This window comes from Saccopteryx bilineata, chromosome 8 (assembly GCF_036850765.1).
Source record: "Saccopteryx bilineata isolate mSacBil1 chromosome 8, mSacBil1_pri_phased_curated, whole genome shotgun sequence".
Classification (NCBI taxonomy): domain Eukaryota; kingdom Metazoa; phylum Chordata; class Mammalia; order Chiroptera; family Emballonuridae; genus Saccopteryx; species Saccopteryx bilineata.
The window spans coordinates 42424646-42444250 of NC_089497.1; the positions used below are offsets into that span (position 1 = coordinate 42424646).

A 19605-nucleotide genomic window follows, 5' to 3' on the forward strand; every position below is an offset into this window, starting at 1 on the left:
AACTCATTTGTTGCACAGGCAATGGACAGAAGCCAAAACCACCACTTAATTTAAAACCAGCATACCTGACAGTGAAAAGTTAAATAAGAAAATAGGGGACTAGCCCTGGCCGGTTGGCTCAGTGGTAGAGCGTCGGCCTGGTGTGCATGAGTCCCATGTTCAATTCCCAATCAGAGCACACAGGAGAAGCGCCCATCTGCTTCTCCACCCCTCCCCCTCTCCTTCCTCTCTGTCTCTCTCTTCCCCTCCCTCAGCCAAGGCTCCATTGGAGCAAAGCTGGCCCGGGCGCTGAGGATGGCTCCATGGCCACTGCCTCAGGTGCTAGAATGGCTCTGGTTGCAACAGAGCAATGCCCCGGATGGGCAGAGCATCGCCCCCTGGTGGGCATGCCAGGTAGATCCCGGTTGGGCACATGCAGGAGTCTGTCTGACTGCCTCCCCATTTCCAACTTTAGAAAAATATAAAATAAAAAAAAAGAAAAAAGAAAAGAAAATAGGGGGCTAAAGGTTATATCAAATATATAGAATTATACAGAATACAAAAAGGCAACCAACTAGAACAAAATTACAAACTTCCTAAATTCCAAAAAAATTTTAAAAAAGAACATAGAGAGGCCCTGGTCAGTTGGCTCAGTGGTAGAGCGTCTACCTGGCATGTGGAAGTCCCAGGTTTGATTCCCAGCCATGGTACACAGGACAAGTGCCTATCTGCTTCTCTACCCTTCCCCCTCGCCTTTCTCTCTGTTTCTCTCTTCAGCTCCCGCAACCAAGGCTCCACTGGAGCAAAGTTGGCCCGGGCACTGAGGACTCCGATGGCCTCTGCCTCAGGTGCTAGAATGGCTCCGGCTGCAGCGGAACAATGCCCCAGATGGGCAGAGCATCACCCCATGGTGGGCATGCCAGGTGGATCCCAGTCGGGCACATGCAGGAGTCTGTCTGCCTGCCTCCCCGCTTCTACAGAAAAATACAAAATAAATATCATAAATAGATAACACAGAGAAGAAAAACTAATTTTGTTCTAGTACAATGATTTTGTATACTACACATATAAACTATAAGATAATATGACAAAGTTGACATAAAACATAATTGTATCAATCTGCTACAGTTCACTTCACCAATTTAAAAAAAACAAGATTTTCATATTAGCTAACAAGACAAGGCCCAATTGTATGTTTAATACAAGAGGCACACCTAGTACACAACAATTCAGAAAGGCTAAAAAGAAGAGGATGAGCAAAAATGAACCAGGCAATTTAGAAATAAGAAGGGGGCAGAGGGTTCATTTCTGATATCAAACCAAGTAGAATGGAAGCCAAAAAGCATTCAGTGTGACAAAGGACACTTTATAATGCAAAATGCCATAATTCACAATAAAGATATTTATGGATACTCGTGTACCAAAAAACACACAATCATCTTTATTAGGATGGAGGCATTTGAATAAAAAAAGAATTAAATACATCAAATGCAAAGAAAAATAGAAACACATTAACAGCAAGAGATTTTAATACATTACTCTCAATATAAGATATGGCAAAAATAAACAGGGGTGCAGAATTTAACAGCTTAATCAATGAGGTAGATCTTGTAGATACATATTTAGAACTTTATACCTTGTTAATAAAGAATACACCTTCTCCTCAAGCACACAAATAGAACCATTCATAAAAATCTAATCATATATTAGGTCACAAAGAAAACATCATTAAGTTCTACAAGTAAAAATATTACAAACCACACTCTGCATGTAATGTAATGAAACTAGAAATAAAAAAACCCAGGCTTTTCTATATGACAATTAAAAAAAACTATTAAATAACTCTCAGGTAAAGGGAAAAATATAAAATAAAATTACCTAAATTCTAAAACACTATACAAGATATAGCAAAAGTAGGTTTACAGTTGTTTGTATGGGAAATAATACAATAATTAATTAATAATAATACAAGAATAAACTGTTTCACATGTTTATTCACAAATGTAAGCCTACTTTTGCCCCACCCTGTATATTAGAATACACATTTAAAGCAGTGATCAGAGGAAAATTCAGAACCTTAAACATGTTTTTCAATTAAGAATAAAAGAATGAGCCCTAGCCAGAGATACATTATAGTTCACTTGGTTAGACCGTCATCCTAATACACTAAGGTTGCCAGTTCCATCCCTGGTCAGGGCACATACAAAAACAGATCAATGCTTCCGTTTCTCTCTCTCCCTTCTTCCCCTCTCTAAAATCAACAAACTATTGTTTTAATTTTAAAGAATAGAATAATGAAAATAAATTCCCAACTCAAAATGCTAGGAAAAAAAGTAAACAAACAAAAAAAGACAAGAAAATAAAGACAATGGAAAAAATTGATAAGAAAGAAATCAGAAAAATAGTAGTTCTAATTAATAAGTCAAAATCCTGATTCTTTAAAAGTTTAACAAAATGGACAAAACTCTAATTTTTTTTTTCTTAAGTGAAAAGCAAGATGTAGAGTGACAGACTCCTGCATGCGTCCTGACCGGGATCCACCCGGCAAGCCCCATACCAGACAATGCTCTGTCCATCTGGAGCCATTGCTCCACTGATCAGCAACTAAGCTATTTTAGTGCCTGATGTGAGGCCATGGAGCCATCCTCAGCACCCGGGGCCACCTTGCTCAAGCCGAGCCATGGCTGTGAGACGGGAAGTGAGAGAGAGAGAGAGAGAGAGAGAGAGAAAGAGAGAGAGAGACAGAGAGAGAGAGAGACAGAGAGAGAAGGAAGGGGTGGAGGTGGAGAATCAGAAGGTCACTTCTCCTGTGTGCCCTGACCAGGAATTGAACCAGGGACATCCACACGCCAGGCCAACACTCTACCACTGAGTCAACTGGCCAGGGCCACCATTAACTAATTTTAAAAGGTGGGAAGAGAGAACCAGAAGAAATGATGAAGGAAACATAAGCACTAAAATAGAAAACATTTTTTAGCAGTATAAAGATTACTTGCACACCTCTATGGCAATATTTTGATAAACCTAAATGAAATGGATAACTTCCTAAAAAAATGTAACTTACCAAAACAGACTTGAGTAGAAATACAAAGTTTAAATAGTTTAAATAATCCCATCTTCTATAGAAGAAATAAAGTTATGGCATTTCCCCACCAAAAAAAAAAAAAAAAAAGCACTACCAGGCTCAAATAGTTTCACAAGGGAATCCTACCAAATCTTTAAAGAACAGATAGTCCCAATGCAACACAAACTATTCCAGTATTTAATAATTAGATACTTCTAGATGCTTATGAAATCAAGTATAACACTGCTACTTCAATCTGATATTCTATATTTAAAATATTATGAACAATATCACTTATGAATATTAATGCAAAAATACTAAATAAAATATTAACTAACATCACAATAATAAAAATAATACATCATGGCCAAGTGTAATTTATTTCAGGAATGCAAAGATAGTTCAACATTAGGAAATCTCTAATTTATCATACTAATAGAACTAAGCAGAAAAACCATATGATTATCTCTATAAATGTTAAAAAAAAGTCTTTGAAAAAATTCAGTACTCAATCCTGATTAAATAAAAAAATTCAACAAAAAAGGAATTGATAGATATTTCCTTAGCATTGTTTAAAAACAAAAAACCCTTGGTATTCAAGCCAGCATCTTCCTTAAGAGGAAATAATAGAGTCATTTTCACAGATCAGGAACAACATAAAAATGCCCACTGTATCTACTATTATTTAACATTGCCCTATACCTACTGTAATATACAAAAGAAAGTCTTCTGGAGGCATAAGGCTTAGGAAAAAAAATAAAACTATGACAACTGCAGCATGATAAAATACCTAAAAAAAAAAACATAGAAAATCACTGCTAAACTAACTTAACCAAGAGTCAGTAAGGAAGCAGGATATCAAGATAATACATTGAAATCAAGAGCCTTCATAAACATAAACAATAACTAGTTGGAAGGTGTAACGGAAGAGAAAATCCCATTTAAGATTAATAAAAAAAAATAAGATACAGTACTTAGGAATAAACTTAACAGAAAATGAGCAAAACCTATATAAAAAAAGCTTCATTAAAATACTCTTCAAAAAACAAAAAAACAGACTAACAAACTGAAAAACATTCTTTGTTCTTGAATAATAAAACAACATATTAAATGTCTGCTCTCTCTGGTTAATTTATTAATATAACAAAAATACCAGTAACCTTTTATTATGAAGCTACATAAGTTGATACTAAAGTCCATATGAATAGGCCCTGGCCAGTGGCTCAGTGAAAAGAATGTCAGCCCAGCATATAGATGTCCTGGTTCGATTCCCAGTGAGGACATACAAGAGAAGTGATCATTTGCTTCTTTCCCTCTCTCTCTCCCCCTTCTTTCCCTCTTCCTCTCCCACAGCCAGTGGCTCAATTGGTTTGAGTGTGGCCCCGAGCACTAAGGATAGCTTGGTTTCATCAGACTCAGGTGCTAAAAATAGCTCAGTACTCGAGCATCAGCCCCAGATGAGGTGGCCAGGTGGATCCGGGTCAGGGCACATGCAGGAGTATGCCTCACTATCTTCCCTCCTTTCACGAAAAGAAAAAAAAACTTCATATGAATAAAATAAATGTTAGAATTAGAAAGATCCTGAATAAGGCTATGAAAAAGTCTATTAAAACACTATCAATTCTATACACTTAAAACAGCACGGTGTTGAAGCATAACTAGAGAAACAAGACCAGTGGACTAGAATAAAAAGTCCAGTAACAGATCAAAGTGTATATGGCAACGTATGTATATGGATAGCATCTCAAATCATTAGGGCAAAGACAGGCTTTTTAAGAAATAATGTTGGGACAACTGAATACCCATTCAGAAGAAGATAGAACTTGGATCCATACCTCATAACATAAAGCAACATAAACTCTAAACGGATCAGAGAACTAAATGTAAAAAGTAAAACCACACAAGAATTAGAAGAAAATATGAGTAACTACCTCTAAAACTGGTTTTAACAAAGAACTTCAGAGTATGATTCAAGATTCACATATAGAAAGAAGAAGAGGAGGAGGAGGAGGAAATCAAACTGTGTATTTTTTTTCAGTCTTTTGCTTAATAAAAAAAAATGCCATAGCAAACAAAAAAGACAACAAACTGAAAGAAAATATATCATATTATATTGGTAAAATACTAATATTCTCAATATGTAAAAAGTACTTAAACATTAAGAAAAAAGAATCAATATTCTAAAATAAAAATAGGCAAAAGACATTGACAATTCACTGTAATGTTTCTTAAATATATATATGAAAAGTTTTCCTATTTTACTCAGAGGAGAGAGTCACACTATACTACAACACTATTTCTCACCTACAAAATCAGGAAATAACAATCTGATAACACACCCTGGTGCAGGCACCCATATATATTGCCAGAGGAAATACAAAATTCTACAATAATCATAAAGCTGAATTCAGCAATTTTTAAACCAAATTACATAGCATTTACTTTAAAAAAAAATTTACTGATTTTAGAGAGAGAAGAAGAGAGAAACAGAAACATCAATTTGTTCCTGTATGTGCCCTGACCAGGAATCGAGCCCACAACCTTTGTGTGTTGGGACGATGCTCTAACCAACTGAGCTACCTGGTCAGGGCTACACAGCATTTATTTTAACCCCAAAATCCCACCTCTAGCAATTTACTCTAAATAATACAAAAATGCATGTTCACAAGTTATTACCCTATGGCATTTTTATAATTGAAAAGAACTGGAAACAACCTAAATGCTTATATGTATATATGAGAGTGATCAAATAAACCATGGTACATTCACAAATTTAGTAATATGCAGCTGTAAAACCAAGGAGGAGGAAGAAGGAAGAAAGGGAAGAGAAAAGAAGGAAGGAGAAAGGGGAGGGAAAGAAGAGGAAAAGAAGTCTTTGAACTCATAAACTGCTTAGAAGTGATTTCCAGGATATATTTTTAAGTTATAAAAGTAAATATGATACACTATCTCTTTTGTAAGAAAATAATAGAAAATAATATGCATGTATCAGCTTACATTTCCAAAAAGAAAAAGAAGAATAAACTAATAAAAAGGGTTAACCAAAAGGTAAAGGTAAATAAAAACTGATTAGAAGGGATAGAGAATGGGTAACCACTAACCCAAAAATAGCTTTTTGTGTAGTTTTTTCAAAAGGATGGAGGGGAAAAATGAAAATTGAATACAAATAAAAGCAAATAAACCTAATTTATTCCAAATGAATAGAATAACCTTTAAAACATCTGCAAACAACCCTGAACTCTACTTAGGTTTATTTCTGTGGGTGGTATGGAAGCAGCAGTTCCAAAACTACTTTTAAGTATTGCAGGATTGTGTATGATCAAATATATTTTGTAATGTTCCGAGACATATTTTTCAGTAGTAAAGAAGAAAGCTAAAAATATGATATGGGCAAAGGAAAACCCAATAATGTTAAGTTGAACTTACAGATATCAGTTATATCATGATCTATAGATAAATAGACAAATAGATATTAATATGGTTATGTACATAAGTGTGTGTGTGTATGTGTGTGTGTGTGTATATATATATACATATATATATATGTATATATATATATATGCCAAAAGAGTCTAAAGCAATAACATATCAGGAGAACTGAGCATACTATTAACTAGATCTTAGTTTCTAAATGCCATTCTTCCATAAAATAAGCAAGGGCTTCTTAAATAAATGGCTGATTCCAGGCTAAGGGTTGAAAAAGAATATTAGTCTGAAACATTATTTTGTGCCAGAAATTAAGTGCTTAAAAAAACTTATGGGGCCTGACCAGGTGGTGGCACAGTGGATAGAGCGTCAGACTGGGATGCGGAAGGACCCAGGTTCGAGACCCCAAGGTCACCAGCTTGAGCACAGGTTCATCTCGTTTGAGCAAAAAGCTCTCCAGCTTGGACCCAAGGTTGCTGGCTCAAGCAAGGGGTTCCTTGGTCTGCTGAAGGCCCGCGGTCAAGGCACATATGAGAAAGCAATCAATGAACAACTAAGGTGTCACAACAGCAACGAAAAACTGATAATTGATGCTTCTCATCTCTCTCTGTTCCTGTCTGTCTGTCCCTATCTATCCCTCTCTCTGACTCTCTCTCTGTCCCTGTAAAAAAAAAAAAAAAAAAAAAAAATTATGGGGATGTCAAAAGGATACAGGAGTAACTTCATGAAGTTCTCATTGGCCAAATCTGTGACAAATGAATATCAAAATAAATAATAGAAGAATAAATTATAATCCAATGGAGATCAAAGTTAACAGCATCAATAATGGGGCCAATGATATCACTGCCTCCTGATGTAATGCACTGAGGACCTGACATCACTTCAGAGGTATTTCTGTCCCAAATGTATAACCTGAGTCCAATCACAAAGAAGTAACAGACAAGGACAAATCTACAAAACAACTGGCCTTTCCTCTTCAAAACTGTAAATGTTATAAAAGACAAGGAAACATTAAAATTAAATTAAAGCAGTTTCCAGATTAAAGAAGATGAAAGGGTCATGAAAACGAAATGTACTGTAGTAAGTGATCATGATTGGTTTTTCAAACACTAAAAAAAGTGAACATAAATAATACTAACAAGACAATTAAAGAAATCTGAGTAAGATCTACAGATTAGACAAAATTCTTAAATCAATGTAATTTATCCATTGTAATCATTGCACTGTGATTGTGTAATGGAATGATCTTGTTCTTAGGAAATATCACTCACATACTAGGGGATAAAAGAACATGAATTATGTGGCTTACTCCCAAATATGTGTATATGCTTTGTGTTTGTAAATACAGAGAGAAAAATGATATAGCAAATACAGACAATGTTAATAATTAGTGAATTTAGGAGTATAGAATACAAAAATTTTTATATTATTCTTACAACCTTTTTTCAAATTATATCAAAATAAAAACCTTCTTAAAGTAAGAATTCACTTTCAATTAATAAAAAAGATGACATAAAATACAGTAAATGGTCTTTAATTTCTCAACAGAAGCCTAGAAGGCCAGAAGAAAATGGAATGATATATTCAAAGTGCTAAAAGAAAGAAACTGCCAACCAGGAATACTTTACCCAGCAAAGTTGTCCTTCAGAAATGAAGGCAAGATAAGATAAACAAAAGCTGAGGGAATTCATCGCCACTAAGCCTGCCTGACAAAATATACTGATAGAGGAGTTCTTCAAACTTAAATGAAAGGACACCAATTAGCAACATGAAAACACACTAGTAAATAGAATAATATTGTCAGTATTACCCTAATATTGTAATAGAGTGAAATGTTAACTATTTAACTCTAGGATAAAGGTTAAAGAATAAAGGTATTAAAATAGGTATAGCTAACACCACATTGCTAAATGATACACAATATAAAAAGATGTAAATGGTGACATCAAAAACAAAAGGGTCCTGGCCGATTGGCTCAGCGGTAGAGCGTCAGCCCAGCGTGTGGAACTCCAAGGGTCGATTCCTGGCCATGGCACATAGGAGAGGCGCCCATATGCTTCTCCACCTTTCCCCCCTCCCCTTTCTCTCTATCTCTCTCTTCCCCTCCCACAGCCAAGGCTCCATTGGAGCAAAGTTGACCCAGGTGCTGAGGATGGCTCCGTGGCCTCCACCTAAGGTGCTAGAATGGCTCTGGTTGCAACGGAGCAATGGCCCAGATGGGCAGAGCATCACCCCCTGGTGGGTGTGCCAGGTGGATCCCGGTCGGGCGCATGCGGGAGTCTGCCTGTCTGCCTCCCTGCTTCTCACTTAAGAAAAATACACAAAAAAAAACCCAAAAGAACAAAAGGGGTGAATTAAAGAATAAAGTGCATACAATCAAAGTTAAATTGTCATTAACAGAAAATAAACTGTAATAAAAATAGATACAAAGAAAACAGAATCAAGAACTAGGAAAAAACTCTCACATAAGCAGTCAACTAATTTTTCACAAGAGGAAAGAATAGTTTCTTCAGTAAACAGTATTGGGTCTTTAATAAATAGTATTTGAAAAATTGGATAAACAAGTACAAAAGAATGAAATTGGACCCCTATCTTATACCACTCACAAAAATGAACTCAAAATGGATTAAAGACTTAAACATAAGAGTTGAAATGGTAAAATTTCAAGAAGGAAACAGAAAAAACCTCCTTGCCATTAGTCTGGCAATAATTTTTTGTATATGCACCAAAAGCATTTGCAACAAAAGCAAAAATGAATGTGGGAGTACATCAAAGCAAAAAGCTCTGAACAGAAAAAAAAAATCAAGAAAATAAAAAGGCTGGCCTGACCTGTGGTGGCACAGTGGATAAAGCGTCGACCTGGAAATGCTGAGGTTGCTGGTTCAAAACCCTGGGCTTGCCTGGTTAAGGCACATATGGGAGTTGATGCTTTCAGCTCCTCCCCCCTTCTCTCTCTCTGTCTTTCCTCTCTCTCTCTCTCTCTCTCTGTCTCTCCCTCTCCTCTCTAAAATGAATTTAAAAAATTTTAATTTAGAAAAGAAAAAGGCAACTTATACAGAAGAAAACAATTGAAAATTATGTATTTGATAAGGGGTCAATAACCAAAATATATAAAGAAATCATATAATAGCAAAAAAAATCTGATTTAAAAAATGAGCAGGGGAACCCTTCACTTACCAAGCATAATATTACATAATAAAGAACAGCAAATAAGAACTTTGTAAAATCCCACAGGACTTTGCTAACACTGACCTTTGAAAATTAAAAAAGAAATGCTCTGAAAATTATCAGCCACCAAAATAGTGCTATTGGCACTGTGTTCACAAGCATGGTCCCTATATCCCCGGTTGGGTTGTTCTTATTCTTTTTTTTTTTTTTTTTTCATATTCTATCCACATCTGTAGTTATATCTTATTTGTTTCACTTTCAAGTGCATCATGGAAGATGTACAGGGATTTTTGTTGTTGTTAATAATGTGGCTAGAATTTACTAAAACAACAACAACAAAAAAAAAAAACCCATCTGACTTTGCTCTAGAATAAATGAAACTTTATTCAGCTTTTTGCAAAAAAAAAACAAAAAAAAAACCAGCTGAGGATCTGAACAAACATTTTACCAAAGATATACAATTAGCCAACAGGTACATAAAAAGGTACTCAACATCACTAAACATCAGGGAAAAGTAAATCAAAACCACAAGAGAGATCACTACACACACGTTAGAGTAGCTATCATCAAAAAGTCAAAAGATAACAAGTACTGGTGAGGATGTGGAGAAAAGGCAACCTTTGTGAACTGTTGATGAAAATATAAATTGGAGGGCATCAGAGTAATGGCGCATGAGAGATATTTCTGATCTCTATCCTAGAAATTTCAATAAATTGAACAAATATAACACAGTGAAGGAACACCAGCTAGGCTTGCAGGCGCACTTGAAAGATCCATGAACTGAAAGAATTAAAGGGGGGATGGTGTAGAGGCCCTGAATAGAAACATAGAACAGGGACACAGTGCAGTGCCCTGAGGCAAAAGCCACAGTGGCATAACTGATGGGAAGTACTGAACGCAGTACTGTGTTGACCACAGCACAATAGGGATAGAATCAACAATTATGATTAATCAATAGGTGAGATAGATATCTCAAAAGTGAGCTACTTCCCTTGTCCTTTGACAGATAAAGAGACACACACACACATACACAATGAAATATTATTCAGCCATGAGAAAAAAGGAAATCCTACCATTTGTGACAATGTGGATGAAACTTGAGGGCATTATGCTAAGTGAGTAAGTGAGACAAAGAAAGACAAATACTGTATCATTCATATGTGGAATCTAAAAAAGCCAAACTCACAGAAACAAAGTAGAATGGTTAATCACAGGGACTGGGACGGGGGGAGTCGGGATAGGAAATGGTGAGTGATAAAAGGGTAAAGACTTCTAGAACAAATAAGATGAATAGCCTCTAGAAATCTAATATACAGCATGGTGATTATAGCTAATAATATTGTATTATACACTTGAAAGTGGCTGAGTGAATAGACCTTAAATGTTCTCACCATGAAAAACTAATGGTAATCATATGATGTGATAAAGGCATTAGATAATGCTATCGTGATTATTTTGAATACATAAATGTATCAAATCAATAATTTGTGCACCTTAAACTTATACAATATTACATGTCAATGATATCTCAATAAAGCTGGAAAAAATGGCCCTGCAAAAAAGAAAAGTATCGTAGATATTTATGCCATATATACATACCTCTCAGCATTCATGTTAGACTGAGAGTTCAGAGACTTATCCAATTCATTCTCACTTTCTTCTGACGGGCTGTTAACAGTTTCTTCTTCATCATTATCTACTTCATTAAGAGCCTTTCTCAACACAAAAATAATACCACAGTTGGTTATATATACATTCATCATTTCTTTCCTTTTGTCATAACAGAACAGAAGTCCCTCCTTCGAAGGTCCGTCCACATGTTTTGTAACTTAAACCCTCTTACCTCCTCCGCTCCTTCTCCCTCCTGGATCTTCAACTCTCTCTCGAGGCTTCAGCTCATCCACTTTTAAATGTGAGCAACTTTCTCCCATCTTATCCTGATCCTATACTCGTTCAGGCTACTATCTATCTTTTATCTTTCACTACCAACTTTCAGAAAGAGTTGTCCCACTCCTCATTCACCATCTATGCCCTGTCACTTTGCTTCTGCTCCATCATGCCACTCAAACTGCTCTCTACAAGGTCAACATCAACACACTTGTCCCTAAGTCGGACGGGTATTCAGTCTTTGCCTTCCCTTATTTCCCTGACTCGTCACATATTATGACCACTCATTTCTTTCCTTCAAAATCTTGATTCAGTCTTCCTATTAACTTCCACTACACCATATTTCCTTGGTTTTTCTTCTATTCTTCTGGCTGTTCCTTCCCAATCTTCTTTATTGGTTCTTCTTCTACCCCTGCCCCCCCTTATATCCGATAGGACTCAAGGTCCTTCCTTTGGACCTCCTTACTCTTCCCATCTGACTCACTTTCTCAATGATTGTATTTAATTTCAAAACTGCAATTACAAGTTAAATGCTATTAATTTCCAAATCTCTATCTTCACCCAGATCTTTCTTGAGCCCTAGACATTTATATCCAACTGTCTAAATGCCTAAAAGATATACTTGGTAAAACATCCTACACACATATACTCAGCATATCTAACACTGATTCTTTTCTTAAACCTCTCCTATCATTCCTACCACATCACCTAAGAACATAGCAGCATCAGCATCTACTCAGATGCACAAGCCAGCAACTGGGGGTTATTTTTCTTTCTCATCTGTCACATCCAGTCAGCCACCCAATCCTGTCAATTCTACCCCTTTTTAACCTCAATCTGTCCCTCTTCCCTTCTATCTTCTTCCCTACTGCCATTGCTTTGGGTCAGGTCTTCATCACTTCTCATTAAGATCCCAACCTCAGTCTTCTAACCAGATCTTCTCACCAGTCTTGTCTCCCCCAATCCATCGTCCATGCTACCATTAATTTCATCATGCCTCCATACACAGAATCCTTTAGTAGCTCTACTCTTACTCTCTGGTTCCTTAACCTTTCATAACCTAGCTCCTCCCTGTCTCTCTAAGCTCAGCTCTTGCCACTTCCCCACCCCCATAATAGAGACCACAATTATCTGAAAGCTAACATTTTAATAAGTGCCAAAACAAAATAGGTTTTAGCTAGGGATATAACTAATGAACTTTGGCTATTTAAAATATATAACATTCCAGCTCTGGCCGGTTGGCTCAGTTGCAGAGCATCGGCCCAGTGTGTGGAAGTCCCAGATTCAATTCCTGACCAGGGCACATAGGAGAGGCGCTCATCTGCTTCTCCACCCTTCCCCCTCTCCTTTTTCTTTATCTCTCTCTCTCTTTCCCTCCTGCAGCCAGGGCTCCACTGGAGCAAAGTTGGCCCAGCCATTGAGGATGGTTCCCTGGCTTCCGCCTCAGGCGCTAGAATGGCTCTGGTTGAGATGGAGCAATGCCCCAGATGGGCAGAGCATCGCCCACTAGTGGGCATGCCGGGTGGATCTTGGTCAGGCGCATGCGGGAGTCTGTCTGTCTGCCTCCCTGCTTCTCACTTCAGAGAAATACAAAATACTTTAAAAATAAAATATATAATGTTCTATTTAATTGCCTTTATAAGAAGAGTTATACTTAACAAATCTTTAATTTTTCTGGATCTTGTAATTCCATAGGATCATCCCTCTAATTGTTAATTCTCTTTTTTTCATAGAAAATATAAATAACTAGGACATTGCATTAAACAGGTACTGAGTTCTAACTACTCCTAATAAGTTTTATTTTAGTATTAAGTTCTCCATGGGCTTTAAAAAATGTTTACTATCTCAAAAATCTAAACATGTTGCTTAAGAATTCTAATTAGGTTAGGACAGGGGTCCCCAAACGTTTTACACAGGGGGCCAGTTCACTGTCCCTCAGACCGTTGGAGGGCCGGACTATAAATAAAACCTGAACAAATCCCTATGCACACTGCACATATCTTATTTTAAAGTAAAAAAACAAAACGGGAACAAATACAATATTTAAAATAAAGAACAAGTAAATTTAAATCAACAAACTGACCAGTATTTCAATGGGAACTATGGGCCTGTTTTTGGCTAATGAGATGGTCACTGTCCGGTTCCATATTTGTCACTGCTAGCCATAACAAGTGATATGGTGCACTTCCGGAGCCGTGACGCGTGCGTCCCACATCACTGTACATGAGCAACACCATGCTTTGAAGACCGCCACATACAGTACTCTCACTGACCACCAATGAAAGAGATGCTTCTTTGGAAGTGCGGCGGGGGCCAGATAAATGTCCTCAGGGGGCCGCATGTGGCCCGCGGGCCGTAGTTTGGGGACCCCTAGGTTAGGACATACATAGCTAACGTTCTATTGCTATAACTTTCCCATTTAACTAGCCAATAAATACCAAAGTTTCCTGGGTAGCTACTTTTTAAACATCCTCATACATACATTTACTGAAGAACTACTATCTGGTGTTATACTAGGCACTTTACATAACACATCTCAGCTGATCATCGTAACACCCATAGCAGGTATATTCTATTGCCATTTAACAAAAACAATAAGTCAACTTAAGAAATCAACTCGAGATCAAACACCTAGTCAGTAGCAGAACATGAACAGAGATCCACCTGACTCCAAAGTGGAAGTGGAAAGATTCCTTGCTGTTGCCATATTAGCAGATGGTGGCAACAGTCACGGAGCCAGGCAGCCTAGATTTAGAATGTCATCTCTGATGCTAACCAGCTGTTTGACCTTGGACAATTCACTGCAATTTTCTGAGCCTCACTTTTTTAATCTGCTCAATGAGGAAAATAGTGCCTACCTTTTACATAAATACTCAATATGTGTTAGCTATCCAGGCCTATCATGTTCAGTACAAACACAGCTCAAAGAAAGTACATTATGATTAAGAACAATTCTAACAACCACAGCTTGATGTTTGTTGATATTTAAGCATTAAAAATGTTTATTTACCACAATGCCAACATCAACTTAAACTTAATTTTGGCATGAACAATTTTGGCTGTAAGCAGAACATATTACCTGAGGTTCCATGACGGATTCACCAAGGATGGCCTGTGTGACAGGGTCTTCATTGACCACGATGGGACCCTGAGAGGAATCAGGGGCCACTGTCACATTCGGAAACCCTGCAGAAGAAAAATGTCATGATGATTTTATTTCATTAAAGTGATTTCACAAGCACTATGCACTGCTGTGGGTTTGTGTCATTATATGAAAATCTTTAAAGATAATAGCAGACCTCACACTTATCCAGTACTTATTATATGCCAGGCAGAGCTGTAAATGCTTTTATATATATTAAGTCATTTTATCCTCACAAAATCCTGTGAGGTTGTTACTATTACACAGATCAGTAAACTGAAACTTAGGGACCTGAAGCAACCGACCCAGAGTCACACCAATAAGTGGCTGAGCCAGGATTCAAACCTTAAACTACAAACTAAGGATCTCCTTTTAGGGATTAACGTATACTATGGGTTATATACAATTATGAACAACACTGTGCATCTGAGAAGGAGGGAAGTTCATTTCAAAGAGAGACAAGTTGCATTAGATTTCAAATTAAACTTTACTCAAATTACATATAAACACAGACACTCCAATTATATAGTAATCTAATATTAATAAACTAAAAATCAAATCATATTTTAAATTATAAAAGCTTGTACATTGTACCATAAAATATTTTAGTAAATAATAATTTACTTTTCCTTGGCTGAGTAATTTCTAATAGTTAATATTCTTAGTGAAAAGCAAACAAATTATAATGACTGTATGCCCAGCAACTCTTGTATGCTATCTACTCTAGGATACTTGAAATATAAATAATATTAATGCCTAAAAAGATCTTTTAAATTCTTCCAAATAGCCATTGTGGCTATGGTTAGTAAGAAAAATAAGGTTTTTGGGGGGTTTTTTTGTTTGTTTGTTTTTTGTATTTTTCTGAAGCTGGAAACGGGGAGAGACAGACAGACTCCTGCATGCGCCTGACCGGGATCCACCTGGCACGCCCACCAGGGGCGACGCTCTGCCCACCAGGGGGCGATGCTCTGCCCCTCCGGTGCATCGCTCTGCCGCGACCAGAGCCACTCTAACGCCTGGGGCAGAGGCCAAGGAGCCATCCCCAGCGCCCGGGCCATCTTTGCTCCAATGGAGCCTTGGCTGCGGGAGGGGAAGAGAGAGACAGAGAGGAAGGAGGGGAGGGGGTGGAGAAGCAAATGGGCGCTTCTCCTATGTGCCCTGGCGGGGAATCGAACCCGGGTCCCCCGCACACCAGGCCAACGCTCTACCGCTGAGCCAACCGGCCAGGGGGAAAATAAGTTTTATTTGAACTGAATACTTTACCTGTGCGCCTACGAGGAAAATTAGCAAACAGATCTTTGGTTGCAGCCATCAAATGATCAGAATTTTCCAATACATCCTGTAGCCGGTATTGATCAGAAAGAATCTAGACACGTGTTAATGATAAATATTATTCAGAAAAAAAATACATATAGTTATCAAATCACATGGTAAAAGTCCATATAACGGCATGAAGCATAAAACTAACCATAGGTCACTACATTACTAAAATCCTTCAGTGACAATATTCTTAAGTACCAGGAGATGGGGCTATTAATTAGATTTCATGTGCTTGGCTACAATTCTGAGAAATACACTATTAAATTGTGACTCGATACACATCCGTAAATGTAAATAGATAACAAAATAAAAGTTTGATATAACCTTAGTCTTTGGAAACCAATTTTATATTTTCCTTTTTAGTTTTTGTTCTACTTTTTTAAATGAGGGTTGTAATCTGCTAATTTGATTTCATAATCCTTTAACAAGTTGTGATGCACAGTTTAAAAGACACCGATTAGCCTGACCAGGCGGTGGCGCAGTGGATAGAGCATCAGACTGGGATGCGGAGGACCCAGGTTCGAGACCCCAAGGTCGCCAGCTTGAGTGCGGGCTCATCTGGTTTGAGCAAAAATTCACCAGCTTGGACTCAAGGTCACTGGCTCAAGCAAGGGGTTACTCGGTCTGCTGAAGGCCCATGGTCAAGACACATATGAGAAAGCAATCAATGAATAACTAAGGTGTCACAATGCACAACGAAAAACTAATGATTGATGCTTCTCATCTCTCCGTTCCTGTCTGTCTGTCCCTGTCTATCCTTCATTCTGACTCTCTGTCTCTGTAAAAAAATAAAAAAATAAAAAAAAAAAAGACACCGATTAAAGATATGAATCTTTGAGCCATAAACTCTAAGGTATAAGTCTCTGGGCCATAAACTCTGAGGTTCCAATCACTACAGTGATTTTATAACCTGTATCTTAAAAAAACATGATGTAAAATCTGACTTTGAGGGCATTAAACAAACATGTGGTATTTCTTCCTGTATTTATAAACAATTTGGGTTTTCGTCCGGGAGGAATGAGAACTTTAAAAATACCATTATAACAGTGCCTCTGATTATGCATTTTCAACATAATTACAAGCAAGGACACAGGCCGCTAGAGTAAAAGCAAGTCAACTCTACCCATCACCACTAGAGGGCATTCTTAAGTTGAAAAGAGACTCAAAACTAGAAACTGTTGTTTCCAACAGGGGTTCAAATCAATAGGACATCTAGTAACAAATGCTCCTACCAGAATTTCTCTAGACCATGTACACAAGTATATAATATGACCTCAGTTACCATTTTAAGAAACAGAAAAAAATAGCATGTCACATTCTGATTTTTTCCTCATTTTCCCGTTTATGGCCAGCAGCTTGGTTGGCTCAGTTGGTAAAAATAAAGTCCTGAATTTGTTCTTTCCACAAAAATAAGCTTTGGAGTACTATAGACAAAGAGCACATTTGGAGCCAGAAGACTGGGACCCCAGGGCCAGCCAAAAGATGCTAAGCAAAATCTGACCTCCTTAGCCTCACTTTCCTCTATGATACTAAAGGTCAATAATGATATGACCACCTCCCCGACCCCACAGGGCTGTTACAAGGGTGTGGACACATTGAAAACCTGTATACCACTCTAGAAATATTTGAGAATTTTGTTACAACTTAAATTATATTATCCCATGCACTAAATTTTATCCCTAATTCGCCATCTTGCATTTAAAGCTTAGGAAAGGGAGTAAATGGAGCTATCATTTATACTAAAAAAAAATTAGACAAACAGTATTTCATAATGGTAGTTTTAAAACTTTACTATTTAAAAATTTTTGACCTCTTATCAAAATAAAGAGATATAATTGACAGAAGCATATTGTGAAAGAATAATTTTATCATATCAAGAGCGACATCAATTATAATGAGGTCTCCAGTAGAGCCACTGCTGCCCTGCTGCCCTCTGCTGGTCTCTGTTTGAGTGGTCAGGGCTGGCCTTCCTTTGCTCTTTCTAGATTTATCACTCCTCTCTGATAAAACCCATCCTCTGGATGGGTAAGTCAATCTCTGAGAGCCTATCTGTATATACAGGGGTGGGCAAAAGTAGGTTTACAGTTGTAAGCACATGAAACAAAGTTTATTCTAGTATTATTATTTATTAGTTATTTCCATGTAAACAACTGTAAACCCACTCTGTCAACCACTGTATGTTACTGCCCCAGCTGGGTTTGCAGATCACAAAGTCAAACTCGTGAGTACTGGTATATATTATATTTTCAAAGGATCGGTCAAGATCCCTTCAAAAACATCAGAAACTTCTCATCCTCAGACTTTTGTTTTCTGGTAATAAAAACCAGATGGAATTTGGAAATTACAAAGAGACTTGGGAAGTTATTATACCTTTGGAATTTATTAAATCTCTATCAAAGTATCCCTATCTCTGATTTGGATTTGAAATATCTTGATTCCCATGATATATCACACAGAGAATGAATCTAAGATTATGTTGATCAAAGAGCTTTTCTCTTAATTCAAATTACTCTGGGAACCCAGCTTCTGTGGATGGGTCGCAGTAGCTCGAATACATAACGGTTAAGTCCAGGTGGACATGCCCAAGGAGGCTTCCTCCTTTGTCCCATCACATCCCTCAGCAGAAATATTACAAACTTAACAACACTGAAATAATAGATGAGCATAACTTTTGACTCAGAAATACCACTTTTAAGAATTTATTCTACAGCCTGACTGGGCAGTGGTGCAGTGGATAGAACGTCAGACTGTGATGCAGAAGACCCAGGTTCAAGATCTGAGGTTGCCAGCTTGAGCGTGGGCTCATCTGGTTTGAGCAAAGCTCACCAGCTTGGTCCCAAGGTCGCTGGCTCAAGCAAGGGGTTACTCAGTTGGCTGAAGGCCCAGAGTCAAGGCATATATGAGAAAGCAATCAATGAATAACTAAGGTGTCGCAATGAAAAACTGATGATTGATGCTTCTCATCTCTCTCCGTTCCTGTCTGTCCTTATCTATCCCTCTAATTCTCTCTCTGTCTCTGTAAAAATAATAATAATAATATAAATAAATAAATAAATTGCTTTAAAAAAAAAGAATTCATTCTACAAATATACATGTACCCAAAAGCATATTCAAGGATATTCACTACAGTATTTATACCAGCTGGAAACAATCTGCTACTTATCTATTAATATCCTTTCTTTTCAATTTTTCCTTTAACAGCAGAACTCTCCAGTCTTACCCAAGTACACAGCTAGATTTCCCAACCGTTCTTGCAGGTGGGAATGGCCACGTGATGAGTTTCTGAATAATAGGACATAAGCCAGAACTTCTGGATGGTATGGACAAGGAGTAGCAGGCACTCTCTTTCCTGCCTCCTGCTGGCTGGGGTAGAGCTGAAGGAAACTGAAACAGCCATTCTGTACTGAGCTGGAAATCACATAAGTTCAGGCAAAGCCCCTACTAAACTACCATTTACCACTCAACAGTTTTTTGTTTGTTTGTTTTTGTTTTTTTTTTATGACAAAGAGAGAAAGCGACAGATAGGGACAGACAGACAGGAAGAGAGAGAGAGATGAGAAGCATCAATTCTTCGTTGAGGCATCTTAATAATTCATTGATTGCTTTCTCATATGTGCCT

At 37.4% G+C, this 19605-nt stretch overlaps 1 protein-coding gene across 4 annotated transcripts in view; it reads right to left on the minus strand.

The window, feature by feature from the left end:
* The window catches only part of SPICE1 (spindle and centriole associated protein 1), an 86585-nt gene that overhangs the window by 50326 nt on the left and 16654 nt on the right, over positions 1-19605 (minus strand). For all 4 annotated transcript variants that reach the window (XM_066241448.1, XM_066241449.1, XM_066241447.1 and 1 more), the window contains exons 5-7: positions 15930-16032; positions 14604-14710; positions 11237-11349 (exon numbers count right to left, since the gene is read on the minus strand). In XM_066241448.1, the coding sequence (XP_066097545.1) occupies positions 11237-11349; positions 14604-14710; positions 15930-16032 (323 nt within the window). The remainder of the gene's footprint in view (positions 1-11236; positions 11350-14603; positions 14711-15929; positions 16033-19605) is intronic.